The sequence below is a fragment of the Nicotiana tomentosiformis genome, chromosome 5 (genome assembly GCF_000390325.3).
Source record: "Nicotiana tomentosiformis chromosome 5, ASM39032v3, whole genome shotgun sequence".
Classification (NCBI taxonomy): Eukaryota; Viridiplantae; Streptophyta; class Magnoliopsida; order Solanales; family Solanaceae; genus Nicotiana; species Nicotiana tomentosiformis.
In genome coordinates this window covers 137,832,259-137,850,123 of record NC_090816.1, presented here as the reverse complement: position 1 = coordinate 137,850,123, position 17,865 = coordinate 137,832,259, and the positions used below count along the sequence as shown (strand labels likewise).

The 17,865-nt window shown below is 34.7% G+C and overlaps 1 protein-coding gene across 1 annotated transcript; it reads left to right on the top strand.

The window, feature by feature from the left end:
- The first annotated feature begins 1,595 nt into the window (after positions 1 to 1,595).
- Positions 1,596 to 9,742, top strand: LOC104099954 (uncharacterized). The gene is made up of 7 exons (XM_070175436.1): positions 1,596 to 1,900; positions 2,779 to 3,074; positions 7,297 to 7,370; positions 7,455 to 7,577; positions 7,659 to 8,474; positions 8,644 to 8,860; positions 9,259 to 9,742. Exons 2-7 carry the CDS (start codon positions 2,780 to 2,782, stop codon positions 9,510 to 9,512), a joined length of 1,779 nt encoding a protein of 592 aa, XP_070031537.1. The 5' UTR covers positions 1,596 to 1,900; position 2,779; the 3' UTR covers positions 9,513 to 9,742.
- The last annotated feature ends 8,123 nt before the right edge of the window (positions 9,743 to 17,865 follow it).

The following is a 17,865-nucleotide window of genomic DNA, read 5'->3' as shown; positions in this document are numbered from 1 at the left end:
ATCGGGCCAGGTTAATTTTTTTTTGTGTATTATGTTTCCTTGTTCAATGTAATTATTGCTTAAGTGTTTGCAAACTTTTAAATAATAAAATAAGTATTTTAAGGGATAAAATTAAACTTTTAAACTTTAAACTTTTAAATTTAAAATTTGAATTTTAAAATTTAAAAATTAAAATTAAGTGGCTATATAAAATTATTTAATAAGATCAATATGTAAGGATCAAATTTCAAAGGTTTTCATTTCATATTTTCATTGCATAATAATACTTCAAATTAACTTGTCTTATAAACTAACACATTAAACTTAAATAAGTCTAACAAATTCAAAATAACCCAAATTGTCTCAAATCAACTTAAATACGAATTCCTGGAGGACGCACAAGACAACCCTTCATATGCCTCCTTAAACCATTTGTGCCCTCCCACTTTCGATGAACATTAAAGACTCGATCACAGTTCTTGTACTCTACTTTGCGAACTTCTTCATTTTCTTCTATCACCTCAAAGTGTTCCCAAATGTGTGAACGCACTCTAGAAGGCATGATTTAATTTGAACCTAACAAAAATTTTAACCACACTTCACTTGATAATTATAATTTTGTAGTGGCTACCGTAAATAATTGATAAAACTTGAAATATTAATTAATTGATAACTTGAGAGCAATAAGCAATTCAATAATCAAAAGGGAATTGAGAGAGAATTAAAGTAGAAAAAGAGAGCAAGTTGTGAAAAAAATAAAGGGGGGGGGGGGGGGGAGGCTATTTATAGTTATTAAAAGACTAAGAATGTAATTTATCAATTATTAGGAGGTGGAGGGGATATTTTAGTAAGGGGATATGTCGAAATGGCTAGAAGTGCAAAAAATGATCGTTGCCCAACGATCATTTTTGATTTGACCATTGGCAACAGTCATAATTTAAAAAAAAACACACACAAAAATCAGGCTGGAAGGGTTAGTGGGCTAGCCGGATTCCGGGGCACCGGTTATCAAAATATGTTTGTTCCCGCCCGTCTCCCTCCAACCCTTCCCAACCCGTCCCACCCCCTACCGTACCGGGCTGAATCGGGTTGAATTGGGCTGTGATTGAGCTGACCCGACCCAATTAATAAGTACATGGAAATTTGTAAAACTGCGTACAAGAATTTAAGTACAATTGGACTTAAAAAGGTGGCAAATGGAGCAATTAGATTTAAATAATATACTCCTTTTATCTAGAAAGGCACTAAAACAGATACCCAAAAAAAAAAAAACACCCAAAACAATAAAATTGCACTGCTTACTTGAAAAATGACAAGCCAATCAATTTTTATTTGATCACGATTTTCTTAAACAAAATTTACTATAATTGAGATTAATAGTAAATATGTAAAACTATATTTAAAAAGGATTTAAAAGTTTAGTGTTAAAATTAATCCATCTCCTTAATTTATGTAAAATTATTTTTTTTTTAATCTGTTCCGAAAATAATATCATATTTTTATTTAAAAATAACTTAACTCTAAAATTTTATTTTACATGATTTACAGAAGATAATTTGTTTTATTTAAAAAAACAAATAGAAGAAACCCCAGAAAGGTGAAAGGCCAAAACTCAAAAGCTTCAGTTTAGTAGTAGTCCATAGTACATTTTGTTTCTCCCTCCGGTTTGCAGCTCCCACATGTCACTGCGGCACTAAGGAATTTCAAACCCCTGCAACCACTTGGCCATGGCACTTGCCTTTTCCACCTCTCTTCTTCTTCTTTTTCTTCTTCTTTTACTCTTTATTAGTACTATTATCTTTCCTTAACCGTCACCGCTTGTAGAGGAAAAAAGCCCAACTTATCACCTTTCTCTGGTTTTTCTCTGAAGCTGTTCTCCTCTGTTTCCCCAAAAAAGATACAATCTTTTTGCTATTTTCAGGTCAGTTACTGAGTTACGTACTTACTTTTTTCCCCTCCCTGAATTCTGCCTTCTTTTTTGGGTTCTTTTTTGTTGCTTGTTTCCATTTCCAACCCTAAGCTTATTTGTGTATGTGATCACTTAATGTCTGGTCAATGCTGCTTCAATGTTGTATGTTTATGTTCTTGTACATGCTTAATCTTTTAAAATCAGCATTACCCATTTTTGTTTCTCACGTGGGTTTTAGCTTCATTGTTGTTTTTCAATGGAAAAAAACCTGTTCTTCACTTCTTTGTGTCTGATATTCTGTTGACAGCTTTCTGGAATTAAGGTTAGTTAATCTTTGAAACTAAGCAAAACCCTCTTTGTGCTTACTTGGGTTTTGTGCTTTGATGCTGCTTTTCCATTTGTTTAGTTGGTTGTCAGGAGCTAATCGTTGGAAAAACCTGTTATTTGTATCTGATGTTTTTTTTCATAACCGAGAAATCCCGAGGGCTAGTGGCGCAAGGTTTGAAACTCCGGTAGATAATGGGGGTCCGCCCCTTTACCCTTCTCCACTTTAAATAACGGCGTGTGATATGCGCCTAACCTAAACATCACAAGTTGAACTCTTACCCCAAAAGTCCTGGGGGATGGAAGGAAAAACCTGTTCTTTGTATCTGGTGTTTTTACTTACATACATTTCTGTTTGTTTTAATAGGTGTAATGTTTTGCCACGTTTTGATCGGGTCCTAAATTGTGAAAGAGCTTAGTGGGATTATGCTTGCTCGTGACTCTTTAGCCCAAAATGATTGTTTATGTTTCTTTAGAAAAACATTGTTGATGTTTCTGGATGAGGGTGTTTAGGAACTGTGGTTGTTTTCGATTAATCCAAACTGTTTGTCCTCTGTGTAAATCAGGATGGCTGCAGATAATCATGTATTTGTTGCGTGGGAAGAGCGGGTTATTTCTCAAGAGAAGGGCCATCGTGTTGTGCACTACTACTTGAAGGGTTTCTCGGGGGAGTCAATCCTTGCTGTGGTGGGTACTGAAAGAAGTATAAGGCACATAACATATGTTGTCTCAGAGGATTATTTGGATGCTTTTGGGCATACAAGAACTATAAACTCTGGAACAAAGTGGCGTACAAGACGAGAGGTAGTGGAATGGCTGACGTTTTTGGTTTCAAAGCGTCGCCAATCATCACCTATTTCAAGTACGTATAATCATGTTGCTGTCTAAGATTTCAGTTACATGAGATTTACAGTATTTATTGGCATAAATGTACATTGAATTGCTCTAGTTTCTGGTATTTGGCATTTTCGGAAGAAGTTGACAATAGATTATTGGCTGCTGGTTACACCCGATCAATGCAGAGAAGGCAGATGTTTTATGATCATGCTTAAAAGCAAAAAGTTCTGCGAATGTCCAAACTATCTCCTTGATGGGTTAATCCCAGTCTCACATCTTATGAACTTTTGGTTTGCTACAATGCTTTGCAAATTAATTCGTAGATGAAAAATCCTTTTTTGATGAACTGTAGAAGTGTAGATGAAATATCTTATGCTTTGACAGGAAAGAAACTGAATTATGTCTCAATTATTGTTTCCATGAAGAAGCCTCCCTCCCGAGGGATTTTGGGGAGGGAGCGGAGAGAGATGGTTGAACAATATTTCCGGTTCCTTTTTTTATTTTGGGATTTTGGTTCTGGACTTGAGTTTTCCAGGCACAAACTGAATTTTCAATTTACTTTTGTATCTCGATTTAACCTAGAGTGGTGGAGCGATGGTAGTTATTTGTATCCCAGGGACGGATGATCCTTGTTTGAAGAATAAATAGGAACGTATCTTCCTAAGTAACTACCTCACTATGCTTTGTTTTGCAAGGAAAGTATACTTTGTGCTCCTTGTTCTGACCACAATCGCCTGTGTGTTGTTGTACTTTCAAATGTGCAGCACACAAGTTTGTGGTTTAGTATGATACTTTGAGAATGAGGCTTTTCTTCGGCTGATTTGAACTTTACAAGTTGTGGTGATAATAGGAGAAATAATTTGATAAATAAGGTTACACCCGTCCAGCAACATGATGGGTCATTCGATCCCAAAGCCTAAAGTACAACGTGATTTAAACTTCAACTCTCCCGTTTAATTGTTGAAGCACATAAGTTAATATAGAACAATAGTTATGACCACTCATGTGACGTCTTAACACTAGCTACCAGTTGTGTTAGCGAGCACGAAAGGAAACCTCCTCTTTTTATGTTACTCTTTGATCTGGAGATTTGGAGTTTGGACTTGACATGGTATTTTGTGCTTCCCTTTTGGGAGGCTCTTCTATACTCTCTTCACCAGGCAATAGACAAATAGTCATACAGATCATGGTTTCCTTACTACTTGCCCATGTAAAGTACTAACTTATTGTTAACACTATGTTGCCTTTATTTAAAGTAAGTGGTCTAATTTTACTGCAAAGCCATGTCCTCCTGAAATATTTGTAATTAAGATACTTTATATTATCTCACAAGTTTTTTGTGTTTTGTGTTAGTTACCAAAAAGCATCAAGTATTTAGTGGTTACATTAGTTGTGAAGTATTTATAATAAATGACCTTGGAGTTGTTTAGGACTATGATTGTATAAGTGGAAAAAGCCCTACACTAGGTTGCTAAGGATGTCGGCTTCTACTGTGAGAAGTTTAGATGCCATATTTATGTTATCATGATCCGGTGATTTTCAACATGTGTATAGAGAGGAAGACTTCTAAAAGTGAAAATATACAGTTCGAAATTGGATCATGTAATAATCAGTTGGCCAAGAAGCAATTGCTCATGCATCCAATACCCAAACTCCTGAACATAGAGTACCGAGAAACATTACTACCTATCACTTTTGAAACGTTTGGAACCCTTACACAACATAGGGACCAAGAATCCGGTAATAATCATATTCTGAAGTGTACAATGGCAGAAGAGAAGGTGCATCATTATTCACTTTTCTACAGTTCTGGCTTGAGTTGTTGACCTTCATGGCATTAGTCGATTTGACTCATAAAGGAGGTCCCCCGTCGAGTGATTCTCACGAATTTATTTTTTACATGTGATGTTAAAAAACATTAAAAAGAAAAGGAGTCAAATCCAGGGTGGAGGCGCAACTCCTATTATGCTATTGGTTCTGTTGTTATTCAATAGACCAAATTCAGCAATAGATATTCACACCTTGATTTTGCGCTTCCTAACATCTTAAGATTGGAATCATACTTAATCATGGTTAAATTGACACCTCACTACGAAACTATTTTTTTTTTTATGATGTTATTAACATCATGAAAGAAAAATTCCTTTTTACTGAGTCAACATTAAATTATTTTAAGAAATTTTAAATGAGTTGTTTTAAGAAGATCCCCCACAGTCTTACTTCATGCTACGTGATTGATGTGTTATGGCGATTAAGAAGGTAACTATCTCTAGGTATCGAGCTGGTAAAAATGGGACGTTATAGTAGAAAAGTTAAGGAGAATCCTATAGGAAAAATATAGTATTTAATTCGAATTGTGATGTAATAATTTAAATTGTTGAAAAGTTGTGTAGAAACTCCGCCTATGTGTGTTAATGTAATACATTGCCGGTCCCAAATCTGGATAAAAAAGGAGTCGAAGAGGGCTGTAGTAGGTTGAGGACCACTTTAAAACAATCAAATATGATGGTCTGTATAGAGTGGAGTTGATATATAGGATTCATTCGCCAAATGGAGAGATTTAAAGTATTAGATTACCTGAATCTTTACCAAGGAAAAAGAATTGAGTTTGGAAAGGGTGCAATTGTGTAATACCAAAATGCTTACTTCCATGTGTTTGACTGCACTTGTGGTGGAGATAATATAAATACAATCATCACTAGTATCTGAGGAGTCTCAGCAGGTGTATCTGACCTTCTGAGTCCATCTTTTCTCTTTTTATAGTATTTGTGTTGCGCAGAGAAGAGATCACGGTAAAAATGTTTGCATATGACGATCAAAAAAAGAAAAAACTAGATCGAGGTAAAAGTGTTGATACCTGGAGATATCCGATCTTAGAGTTTTGTTATCCTTCTATGTCTATATAACATTAAAAATTGTATATCTTTTTTCCCTGATAAAGTCAATTTTAACTCTTTCACAGACGGGGAGGTTACAGTTCTCAGACCCTTTGTTTTGTCAGTATCTGTTTTGATTGATTGGTGATAATCAAAGAAGAATGTAGTTTTTGATGCTTGTTGATCTTAAGAGTTTCTAAGCTTTGTTTCTATTACTTTAAGTAACTACTTTGAACTTTCCTAGGTCGTCCTGTTCTTTCTAGGGGCTAATTGGAACTAATATATCTTTTTCTTTCTCGATGGATAGCACTAGTACATCTTTTTGCGTGGTTTTGGCCAACAAAAAATAGATATCATCCCTGCTCTAATGTGCAAGGGCCCAGTTTGACCTCTTTTCAACTTCCACCCTGAAGGAGAAAGGGGCTAAATGCAAGGAAATAATCCTTGGTTCCTGGAGGCGGCGCGCTTCCCTCAGGGAAGAGGGAGAAGGTCGATTGGCCCCTACGTAGGGTTGTGGCGGCAAGGAAGAATTAATTTTTTTAAAGATTATGCAATTGGGATGTTTTATATAAGCAAATGATGAGGTCACAATTTGTCTGATTGTGATCTTGGTGCTGTCTGGTTGTGATCTTTTGCATTTCCAAATAGGGTAGAATCTTTAGTAGACCTAGACTCCTAGTCAATACGAGTCTGCCCTGTGCCTTTTACACTATTTTGGTATTTGACTTGAACGGCAAACTTTTTCTCATTTTTGTCTTTTGCTTCCCTCTTCCATTTCTCCTTATGCATCTATGTGTGATCCTTAATATCATGCATGTTTGGTAATCTTATTAATATTGAAGAATCGGATTGCATAATCTTGCTATGTTGCTTTGCTTTTCAATTGATATATATGTTCTGTGTTGTGCTTGATATTCTTGTACTTCCAAGTATGACCCTAATTCAATAACACTCGACTTTAGAATAGATTTTCTTTAAGGAAATGTAGGCTAGGCGGCTGAACTTTGTTAAATTAATGTCCTTTAATTATAGCTACTTGTCTTGCTTGAATGTGGTCGAAGGCAGGAGAGTTTTCCAATTATATTCCTTGTTTCAGCTAATACAAAGATAGGGAAAGATTATATTACACCTGATACATGATCTATTCCATAGCCGCCTGTGGAATCATAGGCCTTGAACGCTCTTGTTTTTAGCTGAATTCCCGGTAAATTGCTGTTTCAGCTGCAAAGTTGCTATTTGCTTTCTGAGTTGTGTGATGCTGGGTACAGTTAAATCACTGCTTAAAGAATGTTTGCCTAATAGTTATAAATTATTTTTTTCTTAATTTAATCGGCTTTGCTTTTAGTAAATTTGACTTCCCTTCTCTTGCAGATACCCTGACAAGTGAAACGAGAAATTCTTTAATGGCTGGTTTACCTAATAGGGGGATCCACATAGCTGATGAGGTCTCAAATATGTTGATCTATTCTTTGAGATTAGTTTCGACTTTGTTAAACTACATTTAATGAAGGGAAAAATATCTATTGCAGGGCTTGCTTCCTAGAAAATTGAAGGCCAGAAACTCAAATATTTTGTGGTCAGGTACTGCTTGGACCTGCTCCCAGCAACTTAAGCATTATCCTTCTTTTTGCAGGAACGGGACTAAAATAGCTGTAAGCACTTTGTAGCATTAAATCAGTTCCTTGACCTCATATTTCTTTCCCTTCCTTCTTTAATTTCTTAGTTTTCTGCAGATTAATTCCTTTGCGAAAGTCATGGCCGAAGAAGAAAATCACTACCTTGGTTACTTGGAAGATTTATACGAGAACAAGGGGCAGAAAAAAGTTAAGGTGCAGTGGTTTCACCATATTCAGAAAGTTCGATGTGTAATTCCTCAGCTTGAGGGACACCCTAGAGAAGTATTTATCACATCTCATGTTCAGGTGATCAATGCGGAGTGTATTGATGGCCCTGCGGCAGTTTTGACTCCTAGAGATTATGAGAAATATATCTCTCTCGTCCCAAAAAGCTCGTCTTCTGGTGTCTACATGTGCTTTAGGGAATTCAGACACAACAAGGTCATGCCAGTCTCTCTGAGTAAATTGGATGGCTACTATAATCAAACGATATTTACTGTGTTACGCAGTCAACATGTTTCCCAGCATAAGTCAAAGGGTCATAAGTTGCATGAAGTAAAACATATAACCCATGAAGATCCTTTAGAGCGAGGGCCAAGGAGGAGTACAAGTGTCAAGGAGTGTCCGAAACTGGAGAGCAGCCATTCTGGTATCAGAAAGTCAATTCCTGGGAACCAGATAACAAAAGCCGAACCAACTTGCCAAAAGTTGAAAATAAAATTGTCAAGCAGAGGACTAGTTGGAATTCAGCTTGTTCGGCCCAAGGTCCAATGTAAGCTGTCTTTTGAAGTTGGTGACAACATAGAGTTTCTTTGTCAGGACAGTGGCATGAGAGGCTGCTGGTTCAGGTGTAAGGTCTTACAGGTCTTACATAAACGTCTGAAAGTTCAGTATGATGACATTCAGGACTGTGACGGTCCAGGGAAGCTAGAGGTACCATAATCACTGCGACTATAACTTCAGTTTATGTGCAGTAATATTCGTAAATACAAAAGGGAGAAAATTTGAATCTGTTCTACGATCTACTTGCATTTATGTCAAAAATATATATTGACCTGTCCTTTCTTTACCCTGTTTTCTGACACCTTTGCTTGATTTATAGGAATGGGTTCCCTCCTCCAGAGTTGCAGACTCTGATAAGTTGGGCATGAGATGCACAGGACGCTTCACGGTCCGGCCCCAGCCTCCGGAGGATTCTTCTGATCTTTCTTTTGAAGTAGGAGCTGCAGTTGATGCTTGGTGGTGTGATGGGTGGTGGGAAGGTGTTGTTGCTGGATTTGATGTTTGTGGAAGTGGTCATCTTCAGGTTTACTTCCCTGGTAAGGTTCATGCTGTCAAAAGATGGATCCCCCCCCCCCCCCCCAAAACCCCCTTACTGATGAAGATATAACAGTCCCAAAGAGCACCAAAAAAACTAAAAAGTCAAAATAGAAATAGAGAACAAGAATAAAAGGAGAATTCTCGCTTATTGGCTGATGCGGCATAACATCTTCTTATAAGGAACTAACTCAACAGCCTATGGATGTAACATTGGAGTTTCCAATTACTTCAAATCTAACTTGAAATCACAGGTCTAAGCTCAGCATTGTCATCTAACATAGGAGTGGAAAAAGCTCAAAAAGTAGGCCTAGCTTCTGGCTAATTTGTTGTCTGAATTCTGGATGTTCAATGTTTGTCATGACTTGACGTCCCAAAGTATTTTTTTTTTCAATAATAGGTGAGAACAGATTGTTGGAATTTCAAATGAAGAATGTGAGGGCTTCAAGAGATTGGATAGATAACAAATGGATTGAAGTTAAGCGAAAGACAGACATAAAGTCATTCATAAGCTCAAGTTTAACTGAGGTATCCAAGTGCAGTATCAAAGTAGAGTCAACTTCTAAACACACAATGGAGAAGCAAGATAGCAATGTGGCTCCTAAACTGAAAAGGCGATGGCGTAATGATTATCTTGAAGGTAAGAAGAACTGATTTCAGACATGCTACAGGTGATAACGTTGGCGTCTAGGAGTCAATTTTTGTGATAGTTTTGACAACCTCTACTAATGGTGAAGCAATAGAAGCAGGAAGAGAGTGACAAATTAATGCTTTTTTGGCACTGTGGGTAAAATTTTTTGACTTGTAAGTAACTCTCAACAGTGCCCCATTTGCTTTTTTTGTAAATATATAGGCCTTGGTATAAAAAGAAGAATTAACCCTAATAGCCGCTCACCCTACCACTTAAACTAAAAATAGTCGGTGAATGTACAATATATGCATAATTTATGTATTACATGTATATAATATGACCGGCTATTTGTGTAAAAAAACCCATATAAAAATATGGAAAGGAAGGCTTTATAGAACTTAGGACTATAGGCAAGCAGTCTCCTTGCATTAATACAGTTATAGCTCTATAACAGTATCACTATATAACAGTTATTCACTATAAAAGTTAAGTTTTTTATGGAACCAATTTTCATGCAATGTTTGTTAATATACGTGTAGACAATAAATTTGGGTCAAGAAAATAAAATCAAGACCGAAAACTGATTCTTCTTTCCAATAGTAAATAAATTCAAGGGCCTTTGAGCTTGATTTTGAATCTATATTTGTTTCCACGAACGATGATCTTGAATTCAACTAGCACGAACTTTGATTTGAACTCGTACTCCTTGAATCTTGATTTGCTCTTCGTTCTTGAGCTTGAACTTGATTTGTTCTTCATTCTCGTTCTTGAGCTTGAGCTTGAACTTGAACTTGATTACTTGAAGCTTGAAACTTGTGGAGGAATTTTCAGCGTTTGATCCACGAGCTCTCTCTTGCTTCTTGTTATAACTTCTGGTCTTTTTTTTCCTGAGTTATGAAGACTCCTATTTATAGTTGTGGGAGAGAGGAGTTATGATAAGAACAAACTCTTTCCGACCAATCAAATTGAAGTGTGACATAGCCGCATTTAATTGGCCAGAACATGTCACTTGCACACGTGGCGCGATTCTATTAGCCTTTTAATGTGACTTGACATGTCTTGTCATTTTGACACGTGACATGATCCTATTGGCTCTTCCGCTTGACTTGGCGTGCCACGTCATACGACACGTGGCACCAAACTGGGCCTCTAGGAAAATGACATCTTGGGCTTGATGAAGTGGGCTCATCACTTTAGCCTAATTAAATGGGCTAGCCCAATGGATTAAGAATTATTTATTTAATCCATATATATTGGACTTATATAATTAATTCAATTATATTAATCCAATAAGTTTATTTGAACTAATATATCCTGAATATAAAATATAGTCCAAATTATCTTACGAATTTAATTCCAATAAAATTTATATGTCTACAATACATTCTCTATAACAACACTTCGCTATAACAACTAAAAAAATTCGGAACATATGTGATTGTTATAGAGAGATTTGACTGTATACGTATTTTACGAAGCCCCAAAAGTGAGTCCATCGAACACCGCATACTCTTGTATTATGCACTCTCGGAGTGTTTATCTAGACCAAGTTTATGTTCTTTTATTTTCCTACGTATGTCTATAAAAAACAAATTTTGGGTAAAAGTCTATAACTTTAGTTTGTACTAGTATAGCTCAGAACTTTTTTAAAATATGGTTATTGTCATATTGTGTCTAACAAACACGATTAATTATTCATGATAAGGGTACCGACGATATACCAACTTAAGTAAAAGGCAATTAATAATACTAGTATCTATAGTATTTAATAATGGATGAAAACACAACCCTTTATATCAAAACGAATCAATAAGCTCAATGGAGTTATTTGAGCAAAAAGGACATTGTCTCGGAATTAGATATGATATGGTGTGAGTAACTAAACAATAAGTAAAGACCAAGTTTATATTTTTTGTAATTTTTCCTACGTACTACAAGGAAAATAACATTATTATTTAGGTTTATAATTTTTTGTTGGGAGATTACTCTATATAGTCGCTCCCAAAAATAATAACCAGCAAATATATTTGTTTATATATTAATATATAATATATATATTTATACATAATCAATGTATAATTTTTTGTATATTTGGCTAGCGATGTAATTATTTTTGGCCAACTTGCAAAATTTGTAGCTTGCCCTTTTTGTGTAAAAATAGCACTTGCTAGCCAGTTTTCGGACTGGTAATTCAAAAATAGTCAGTATTTGTAAAGTCATTGAAAAATAGCCACTATTTTGCTGCAACACGGACCGGTCCAGCATAATATACTGGAGATTGGTGCATCTGTGTATGAACTTCCATCATATTATGTTGGAATTCCAACACGCGGAAAGTTCCAGCATAATATGTTGGAGATTGGAGCACATGTGTATGAACTTCCAGCATATTATGCTGGACCGGTATATTATACTGGAACTCCAGTATATTATGCTGGAATATTTTTCGAATTTTGAACAGTGCTTTCGTTCAGATTTATCTTTACATGAAAAGTGGCTAAATTTCGATTACTTTTGAAACTGTGACTATTTTTCAATTACCACTTGTAAATCCGGCTATTTTTGAATTTCTCTCCCTTTTTGTTTGTACTGATATAGCCCATATTCATTAAAAACAAGGACCAATTACACTTAGAATCACATTGCTGGAACACATAACGCAAATTGGCCCATATTTCAAATCTTTACCCGACATAGCCAAATGTGTACATGATTTGAAAAGAAAATTATTGGAAGCTACCCGATTTAGTTGTTTGGAGCTTCTGCTTTGCATTTTATGCTATCTTTGTGTGAAAATAGTAGTTGATTGTGTGAAAAAATTGATTTTTTTAAAACCTTGGCCTATTATCTTTGGGCTACATATTTGCAAAATTATAAATGTATCACCTAGTTGCAATGGCGTGTGGATGTAAGAAAATTGAAGAACATAAAATTGAAGAATAGAAGTCCACCTTTGACGGTCATCAAAGCTTCACTTTCGAAAATAATTTTTTTTGAGTTTGTTAGTATTAGATGTTGTTCCAATTGATTGAAAATCTCAAGAGGAGTTCAAAATTAAAATTTGAAGTGATTTGGATTAGATTTGAGCAAGATTTGAGTTAAATTTCAGAAAGACGCAAGGAAAAATATGAAGTCACTTTTTGTATAATGATGTATAATATTGTATAATAGTATATATGGGTGTATAAATACCTCTTATACACTTTTATACACCTTTATACAAAACGTCTGTATATTTACGATTTTCAGTTGCAATTTTTGTTCAAAACCATTCCAAATCTCTGTTAAGTGACTTCAATTTTTGTATACAACTTCCTTATACTATTCCTAACAAGTCTAAAGGACAACCACTCCAAAGTTCTCCCAAAACCAGATTCGAAATTTAAATAAACTTATTTAAGCTTGTTCAACAATGGTGGACCAGTCTAAATCTTTATTAAATGACTTCAAATTTTGTATACAACCTCCTTATACTATTTCTAACAAGTCTAAACAACATCCACTTCAAATTTCTATCAAAATCATATTCGAAATTTAAACCCACTTATTTAAGTGTGTTCAACAATGGTGGATTATCTTAAAAATCTAACTTTTCACCATCCAAATGTATTTGGTTTGTTGAACTAATATTTGAGTCACAATTACATATTCGAAAATTAGATTAAAAGCTTGAGCATTTAAAAAAAAAATTAAATAGTAATTTCGAGAACCTATTTGGAGTTGAATGTTGAATCTTAGCCTTTTATTTTTGGGATGAGAGAATTAATTCATGCATCTTTGGTATATTATCCTTTATTAATTCCTTTAAATAAGTAAAAGCAATGTCAATTGTAATGTCAATCTCAACATTTCACATCAGTGTTGCTTGGTTCATGTCCAAAATAAAATTGGTATTTTGAGTGAATCGTCCGTTTATTCTCTTGTACTTGTATACTTTACTTATGCCTAAGTGAAGGACGATAGGAATAGATGTTGGAATAAGTGGTAAAAAAATATTTGGTAATTCTGGATTATCTTAATTGAAAATTTGTTTGTTGTCTGTTGATATTTATATTAAAACTTGTTTCATATGTGCTATACAGAAAATGAGGATATTAAGAAGAGGCTTTCTAATGTTGGGCCTACTTTTGGTTCTCCACCTCTGAATTTGCTTCAGTCATCCTCGTCTTCTCAGACGATTCAGAGTTGTTTCATATGTCACAACACCAATCCAACAATAAATTATCAGGGATGTGTTTTTGCTGAATCGTTTACTAGGGAATCTGGTATTGATGATTTCTTGGGTCTACGCGAATTCTATGGTGGTCAAGAAAAATTGAGAAACAAGCTAACTGATATAATACCTCTTAAAAAATAAGCATGGATAACTAATCGAGTGAAAGAAGTTGCACCACTGAAAGAATCAGATCACGTGGATGGTTTCATAGTTAAGTTAGAAGCTTTAGAAAGGACAGTTGAAAATTTAAAGAGGTATACTTAGTTTTTTCTAAGTTTGTTTATTGTGTTTATAATATATTAAAGGATCTTGTTATAATTTTTCAATCCAAGTTTTATTTTTCTCCATATGATATAGGGAAAACGAGGAAGCCATGTGCCAACTGCTTCTGATGTTGAAGAAAGCTGGATGACTTGATTCTGGATGGCTTCTCATCACCACCGCTAACTACTAATAATGCTACATCTGACGGGTATTATTAATCTTCTTGTGTAAAACAGTTGTTTCAAGTGGGGGCTACCATTTATTTCAAGGTTGCTCATATTGGGTTTTTCAAAAGTTGAATATTTATCTCACTAAAAACACAAAAATATCAGTTGTATCATAATTACTTGCTAATAACAAAAAACGTTGTCTTTGTATATATTTAAATACATATGCTTGAATTCTTTATAAATAGACGATTGTTAAAGAGTCACTATAATATTCTGAAACTAGTATAATAAGTTATATAAGATTTTAGATATTTTGAAATAAAGAATTTAGTTAAATATATTTATGTTTTGTGGATTTTCAAAGTGATTTAAATTTCAATAGTAGATTCATTCTTGGTTTTGAAAAAATATCTTGATCGCAAATTGATGAAGTTATTCATGAATATTATTTAATTTTATTTTAAAATTTTCAAAAATTTCTAGGTTATAAATGGGTTGATTTCTTTTGAAATCATAAGCAAGTTTTAATTGAAAAATATTTGGTACAAAAATTGTTCAGAACGTGATATTTTAAATCAAAACTATAAGGGCATACCTAATAAGACTCTTTAAATCTTGTATAATATTTTAAATGTACTTGAATTTCTTTTCGAAGGAAAATATGCATCTAAACTAGACAGATCACGCATAATTCATAAGCGGAAAACTTATATGAATCTCCTTAAACGGAACCTGATTGAGTAAGATGAATTGCGAATAAAATATCACGCATAATTCATTGGTCGGTGATGGTTATCATATTATATACTTACTCCGTTCCGGTTTATGTGAACCTATTTTATTTTTGGTCTGTTCCAAAAAACAATTACCATTTTCTAAATTTGGAAACAATTTTGCTTAAACTTACAATTATACCCTTGATGAGAAGCTTTTATAACCACACAAATAACTTGGGCCCCTTTTTGACTTGTTTATTATCACAAATTCTAAAAGTTTCATTTTTTCTTAAACTCCGTGTCCGATCAAACATGTTCACATAAATTAGAACGGAGGGAGTATTATTGTTTTACTCTTATGGGCTTTTAAAGCACCCTTATAGATGAACTTTTGTCTCACCCCTTTTCTACCCCCACAAAAGATAATATGTGTTATGGATGGTGGGTTAAAGAGTTTTTCTATTTGAAGTGACAAATTTGAGTAGGGATTATTTTATTTATAGAGTCGCCACTTGGAATTGATTTTTTGGGTGTTCCAAGTCACCTTTTGTTTGAATCCCTAGTCAAAGGAAGATTTGACTCTTTTAGTATTGGTCTGCGAAAATAAAGTGCAAGTAAGGAATTCTGTTGACCGGGGAGAAGGTGTAAGGCATTCCCCGAGTCCCGTGGTTCTAGCACGGTCACTTTATTGACTACAATTTGGCTTGAATTAATTTTGGACAAACTTTGATTTATTGATTCTCATGTTTTACCTTCCGCTTTTAATTATTAAAATATGAAATTATCTTTAAAATAAATCACCCGCATATGTACTCGTTTTGTTTGGTGTACCAAAAGTTATGTCACACATACGTGTATACAACTAATAACACTTTATTTAATTATTACGATTGTTGCGTCCAAAGTTGCGCGAACGCATACCTTGATTTTAATTTTGGTAATCGTAATTATATCACGCGAACATATACATAATCACGATAATTTGATTAATTAGTAGTAGCTAGCGTCATGGAAAGAGATGTCACTTATTCTTATTTGCATTTGAGTCAGCTCTATTGTCTTTTCGTGTAATCTAATTCCCCTTACCATTAATTACTACTTCCAATTCAAGTCAATATTTTAAAATCCTATCTTAAATTCGACAAACAATTTGATGGAATATACATTAATTCTTATTTAACTACTACTAATGACCACATGTTAATTCGTTCTCAACTCAAACTCATGGCCCAGTGAGTGACTGACCAAATTCAGCCTAAAGCTTTTAGTTGTAAACAAAGTAGGACTACAAGTTCCCAATTTACCAGATTTATTATCACAAAGAAAAACTACAAAAAATAACAACCATCAAGAAAATGGATAAACTAATCAAGGTGACAAACCAAAAGCATGATAGCATATAGCAATGACGAAATGAACAAGTATTCGCTTAACTAACAAAATGGAAGGAAACAAGATGAATGTAAATAACTGAACCTTTTATAACATTCAAAACATCAAAGATCTTCCAACTGGTTTACAAGAAGAACACCTCGATGAGGTTGAAAACAAACAGACCCGTCACTCGGAGACCACGTACGAAAATCTCGAACCGGCAACGACCTCGAGCACAGAGCTTCAACTGGATTAATGTAAGATTTTGGAGATGTTTTAATGGTGTTTATCAGAGGTATTTCAGCTATTTTTATGGTGTTTGAAGGCTGATATCTGGAGGAAAATGGACGGCGTGTTCGCCTGTCCGAAAATGAAGATTCAAAGTTTTTTTTTTTGACTGCCTTTTTTCGGAAAAAAACATAGATGGGAAGAAGATGTTATTTTATTGGGTGATATTTTTGCACCCCTCATGTGAAGAAAAAGAAATGAGGATATGTGGGGGGTTGTGTGTGGGGGATAAGCATGGGGGACAAAGCATGTGGGACAAACATGGGGTACAAGAATGAGGGACAAAGTGTGGAAGATAAGCATGGAGGGCAAGCGTGGGGGACAAGGAAAAATGGAGTGGGGACAAAATGTGAGGGACAAAGAGTGGGGACACGCATGGGAAGATGGGAGCGGGAAATATTCAAGCACAGTAAATGCTCACAACTTTCATTACTGGCACTTTTCATATCAAAAAGTTATGTTACATTAGATCACAATCTGGTTTGGTAAATTTGTTAACCTTTTAAAATATGGATCTTCGTTCTCTATGTAAATATCAAGAGTCATGCGTACATTATACTTTCTTGTACTTTATGTTTTATATATTTATTCTATACTTCTATATTATAAAGCAACATAGGCAAATATTAATATATGGGACCATTCTTTCGCGATGTTTAATTGAATACAAAATTTAGGAAAGAAAATATTGACACATAACTAAATTTAGAAGTTCATGAAGTTATCCTGCCAATCATTTTATCTATTGGTTGACATCATATGACAATAATCTTTTAGAGCTTAGTGGTACCCCCAAGATACCTAATTGGTAGTTCAGCTATGAAATAAAACGGCTATGTGTAAGCTATTGTAAAAGTTGAGTAAGAAGAAAGATATCTTATGGGTGAAGTGGATTCATATACGACTCGTTGTGGGATAAATTTTCCAAGCAAGCTTGTTGGATCTTGGATGATACAAAAGGTTTTTAAAACTAAGCAATATATTGAGGGGGCTGGTATGACCAAAGAAGATTTGATGAATCTAAGCTCATTTTCAATCAAACAGATGTATCTAAAGATGCTTGGAGAGTACACAAAAGTTAGTTGGAAAAGATTAATATGTAACAACCCAGGATCTCCTAAATGGTTGTTCATGGTGACTATGGTGGCTTATGGAAGGTTATATACAAAGGATCGTCTAGCTCACTGGGGAATGGTGGCGGATTAGACATGTTCTTTGTGTCAGGCAACATTGGAAAGTATTGAACATCTATTCTTTACATGTGTTGTATCTACTTTTATTTAGGGGAAGCTATTGGAATGGCAAGGTATATCAATGAATGTTATGGAGTGGACCGAGAAAATGCAAT

Excerpts from the sequence above, each read along its gene's own strand:
- LOC104099954 (XM_070175436.1), top strand. The coding sequence starts at position 2,780 with ATGGCTGCAGATAATCATGTATTTGTTGCGTGGGAAGAGCGGGTTATT. Across the intron at positions 3,075-7,296 it reads CCAATCATCACCTATTTCAA|ATACCCTGACAAGTGAAACG; the intron begins GTACGTATAATC and ends CTTCTCTTGCAG. Across the intron at positions 7,578-7,658 it reads GGAACGGGACTAAAATAGCT|ATTAATTCCTTTGCGAAAGT; the intron begins GTAAGCACTTTG and ends AGTTTTCTGCAG.